Raw genomic sequence first — 5177 nt, 5'->3', positions numbered from 1 at the left:
CCTGCCTGCCTGCACCTGACTTTGTGTGTTTCAGCACGTGGCGTGGCTCAGGGAGAGCAGGTTTTCAAAGGAAGTGGAGGCCAAGCTAATAGCCAAGCCTTGCCTCCCAGCTCCGTGCTTGCTCCTGGCACCCCTCCCTGCTCTGAGGTTCCCCCATGAGGGGCCTCTCTAATTTTACAGCGTGACTTCCCTTCAAAGGGAATTGAGTCAAGACAGTGTTTCCCTTCCCTCTAGCTTGCTCGCCTGACGTGGTGGACACGGAACTGCCCCCGCTATGAGCTGGAGAAGGAAGCCCACGAGGACACACCAGGGACATCGGAGATGGAGATGCCACCTGGAGTGCATGCTGCAGGAGGCGGAGGGACCCAGAACCCCAGCCAGGGCCCGGAGCAGCACGGAGGTAGGCTGGGGGTGTGCTGGGGTGCTATCACAGAGGAGTGATGGGGACAGATACTGGGTCACAGGTCCCCTAAGACCCCATTTGGATAGTGTAGGAGTCCATACACTATCTTTCCTCCCTTGCCACATGCCTATCAAACAATGTGAGGAATAAGACAAGTAAGGCAGATGGGAGCCCAAACATTGCCCTCATTACTGATAAAGTGCAGGTGGAAAGATCTGGTTTATATCCACGGGGAGGTGCACTTCCTGACACTGAGCCCCAGCATTAGACAGAGGGACCCATCAGTCACCTACCCATGAGCACTGCACTGCCCAGGAAGAGGGTGGGAGTGAACCAAGTGAGCCCTTCTTATCCTTCTCAAGCCTGCCAACAAGGAGATCCCTTCACTCTCCCAGGTTGAATGAATCTAAGGGCAGAAAATCAAATCAAATCAAAGGGCGTGACATTAATTGAGTCCCATCCATATGGAAGGAAGCCTCAGGTATGGCAAAGAAACAGGCTCCCCTCCCCCCGACACATATCCATTTTATTATTTATTTTCTATTGTAATTCTGCCTAGAATTACACAAAAGCATGGTCATCTTCACAGGAAGAGAGCAGATGTGTCCGCCTGAGCTGCTGGTGGGCCATACAAATACTGCCTCCTGAAAATTCTTTTATTATTATTATTTATAATTTTTTTAATTTTTATTTTTTTAATCTTTATTGTTGAAAGTATTACATATAACCCCTCTGTCCCCCATTGACCTCTTCCAGCCTACCCCTACCCCCCACCCCAGGCCCTCATCACCCCATTGTCTTTGTACATGGGTTGTGCATATATGCATACAAGTTCATTGGTTGATCTCTTCCCACCCACTCTCCCCTGCCTTCCCTCTGAGGTTCCTAAATGTGTTAGAATATATATGAATTCAATGTCCTTCAAGACCACACAGTGTCTAAAGTCAGAAGTTGACATAAGACATACTGTAGCTGGTTTAGATGCAATGCATCTATGACCTCCCTGCAGGGCACTTGAATACCAATGTTAGGGCATTCTGATTTAGTGACACCATAGATTTCCCAAAGTGTAAGATTCCCAAGGAAAAACTAATATCAGAAATGGTAAATTCATTTGCAATTTAAAGCCCCATGTCAATTTCTCTTGCCCTGATGAGTTAAAATTTTAATGAAATGTAAGTCTTAAATGTACTTCCTGCCTCAGATGGAGGAGCCCAGTGCTGGGTGGAGTTGGGATGTCTTCAGAGGCTGCCCTCTCCCACTGGGGTAGGAAAGAACTCCATCAGGGCTTCAAAAAGTGTCTTCATTCCATCCCCAGCCGCTGGTGTGACAAACTTTTAATAATTCCAGCAAGTTTAAGGCATAGGTAACGTTATCCAAGCACCGGTTGTTGGCCCCCCACGGCTGGCAGCTATGCCACTTGGCTCCCACGTCTTTGCCGGATTCTAGGAGCCCTGAGCTTCCCTGAGGCCTGAGAAGCCTCCACCACTCTTGAGCCCGTCAGCTTTGCTTAGGACCCTGACTCTACAGAAACAGCCACTTGCCTAGAGGTGATGACATCATAAGCTCCAGAATATGAGCTCTACTGACACCTACGATCCAAGCTTCTTTTTGTATTTTCAAGATCCAAGCTTCTTGACCAATTGATCCACTATTTTTAAAAAACTACCCATAATGGGGAAGGTAATCTTTTATAGGCTCACTTTTATAAGCACCAGTGAAGCTTGAAGTCACCAGCCCTAGTCTAATCTGGTGCCCCAATTTTGCTTTGCAACATGTAACTCCTTAACTCCTTTTTGAGCTTTGTGGTCCATTTGCCAGATGTTAGGGTCTCAAAACTCTTCTCATCCCTTCACCACCAGGACCAGGTCTGGTCCCTATAAAATGTATGGTGTGGAAGAAGCAGTCTGAGAGCACAGCTCTTTGCAGGCGAGGCAGCTACCGAGAGGAGGAAAGAGGAAGGGAAGAAGCCGAGAAGGTAGCTCCCAGAGGGAAGGAGGGTACGACTTGTACTCTCCCCAGCTCAGCCCCACGATTAGGCAGATTTGCACGGTCATGGGCATCCCTGCCTGGTGGCCCCAGGTCCAGGGCAGAGCCTCTCTCTGGAGCAGCAGAGAAATGACTGCTCCCTGTGGGTGCCTTGCTCCCAAAAGGGACAGAAGAGGCACTGAGTCAATCAAGTTCAATGAGAGACAAATCCCTCCCACCCGTCAGGAGGAGGGGAAGGACAGGGAGAGGCAAGAGCCCCTTCCCTGCCAAGGGACGAGGCGGGTGGGGAGGAAGCACCACCTGTGAAGGCTGCAGGCAGAGGAAGCCTCACCTGCGCCACACTCAGGTTAAAAAGCAAAATGGCCGTACACTTCTGAGTCCTAAGAACAGGAACTCAAAGACAAATTTAAGAACAGCAGAGCAGATCCAAAGGAAGGGTGCACATCCAAGGCTACAGATAGGTTTAGCTTTATTAAATGACTCAAAAGAGAGTGCTGGGACCGGCTTGTAAAACGATAGAGCTTAGTGCACTGAGAGCTGGACTCATCTTCTTCCTCTTCGTGCAGCTTTGCGGCTACATGACCGTAAGTAGGTGGCTTCCTTTCTCCAAGCCCTTTCCCTCCTCTGTACAGTGAAGGAACAAGACTACATGGTTGCCAGGGTCTTCGTACCCCTGAGACTCCATAGTCACATTGAACTCAACAAGTTCCAAAGCCACGAAGATAATAAAACATTTCCAATGGGCTGGGTTCAGCCTCAGTGAAAGGCTTTTGATTTGAATTTTATTTTAATATACGTACTAACTGTTAATCCAAAAGAACTTTGATAATATTTATTTTCTTTATTCATTCTTTTAAACTTAGCTTTTAGTGAAATGTGCTCCCTTTTAACCTCAGAGTGAGCCCCTTCTCCAGGCCGGTGATGCTGTGTGCGTGTGGCACGGTCTCAGGCACATTCAGAGCATTGCTTTCCCTAGAACCTGTCCCACTGCTCAGCACTGTGACTCTTTAAGGTGCTGTCAAATCTGCATTCTCATTCCATGAACAGAACAACCTGCAGAACAGGGTATCCGCCCCTGACCTATTTGGGAGGGAAAGACATTTAGGCTCAGAGAAGCTGAGCAGTCGGCATGTGCCCTCAGTCAGGGGATGGCAGGGGCCCTGGAATGTGGCTTCCAGCCAGTGCCCTGCCCACAGCATTGCGTCAGCCTGTCTGGCTCCACTGCTGCCTCCTTCCTGGGTGGGGTGATGCTCCCCACTGCGTCCTCCTGTAGCTGTGTGATCTGAATTGGGATGGACAGCATTATCCTCACCCTTTAACACACCACCATGGAGATGTTTCTGCCGATGGCTGGGTGTGTGGCCAGGGTCAGAGCTCGGTAGAGTCCCAGCTCAGCATCCAGGCTGTGGCTAGTAGGAAGTTGATTGTTTCACAGCCCCCCCCTTTTTCTGTGTACTCATCCTTTTCTACCCTTTCTCCCCTCTCTCTCCCTCCCATGCTCTCTCATCACTCTCCTTTTCAACCTTGCTGCTCCCTCCTGCTTCCCTCCCCCTCTGGCCTTTGTCCCTCAGCCCCTCACAGGTCCTGTGGAAAGCTGCTCTGGGGCTGGTTCTGTGGGCTCTCCGGGGTCCGGGAGCCAGCCCTGAGCCCCGCGGAGAAGGCCGCGCTAGAGCTGAAGCTGACCAGCATTGAGGAAGAGCCGCTCTGGAGACGCGTCTGTGACATCAATGCTGTCCTCCTGCTGGCCATCAACGTCTTCCTCTGGGGCTACTTTGCCTGACTTCATGGACCTGGCTTCACCCGAGACATGAAACACAGCCCAGCCTGGCCAGTCACAGACAGGCCTGCCTCCCACCTGCTGTCCAAACTGCAGACCACCCAGGCTGAGACTGCAGGACGCCTGGAGAGCCCCGGACCCAGCCTGCACGCATGGCCGGTGGTGAAATGGAGGCCCAGAGAGAGTGCTGGGCCTGCCCAGGGCCACACAGCCAGATCCTCCCTGGTATCCTGGCTCCAGCTCTCTTACCATTGCATTACCTTAAAGTCCTACCTCAAAAACACTGTGTCACCTTCTTGGTGAGTCTTTTCAGAGGCATTTACTCAACATGTGTCTTGAGGTTAGAAAGTGGAGGATAAGAAGAAAGGAATAGCAAGCAAGTTGCAGAAATTCATGTGCATCTTTGCTCACCCATATCTCTTCCTTCTCCCCCTTCTCCTTCCCTTCCATCACTGGTTCCCAATCCCCCGTCAACTACTCCTGGCAGGCATGTACCCGGAAGGACTTTCCACTTCCACTGGGGGCTCCATGTGGTGGCCTCCAGGCCCACAGGAGTGAGGGCCCCCGTGGGATGTAAGCATGGTGACAGGTGGTGCTTGGGGCAGGGGCCTGGGGTAAGGGACTCTCCTTGGCACTTCTCCAATCTGCCTCTTCCCGATCTCACCTCCAGACATGTGCACATCTCCATGGCCTTGAGGAACTGAGGGAAATCATGTCACAATCAGGAAGCAAAAAGTAGTGGAAAATGTCTAGATTGGAGGGTCCCATGGGCTGGGCCATGGCTGGTCCATCTGTCCTCTTTGTGTGCGAGAGCAATGGCAACCTTCCTTCTGGGTGCACGTGACTCCTCACCAGGGGTTCACAGGTAGCACCCAGAGCTTGGGCTGCATGTCCGCCCCTCCATGCCCTCTTTCCCAGGTGCATCTGTGCAGGGCACCACCTGCACACCTGTGAGTGGCAGCCCTGCCGTGCTGGGGAGTGGCTGTGGCTGGGAGGTCAGCAGGGGCT

At 51.6% G+C, this 5177-nt stretch overlaps 1 protein-coding gene across 1 annotated transcript in view; it reads left to right on the top strand.

The window, feature by feature from the left end:
* SLC5A9 (solute carrier family 5 (sodium/sugar cotransporter), member 9) overlaps positions 1-4450 on the top strand; it is a 53485-nt gene extending 49035 nt beyond the window's left edge. Inside the window, exon 15 of the mRNA XM_006762785.2 lies at positions 3964-4450. Coding sequence (XP_006762848.1) covers positions 3964-4172 — 209 coding nt within the window. The 3' untranslated portion in view covers positions 4173-4450. The remainder of the gene's footprint in view (positions 1-3963) is intronic.
* The last annotated feature ends 727 nt before the right edge of the window (positions 4451-5177 follow it).

Source organism: Myotis davidii, unplaced genomic scaffold (assembly GCF_000327345.1).
Source record: "Myotis davidii unplaced genomic scaffold, ASM32734v1 scaffold539, whole genome shotgun sequence".
Classification (NCBI taxonomy): Eukaryota; Metazoa; Chordata; class Mammalia; order Chiroptera; family Vespertilionidae; genus Myotis; species Myotis davidii.
The sequence above is the reverse complement of the archived record's forward strand: the minus strand, read 5'-3'. Positions and strand labels throughout refer to the sequence as shown.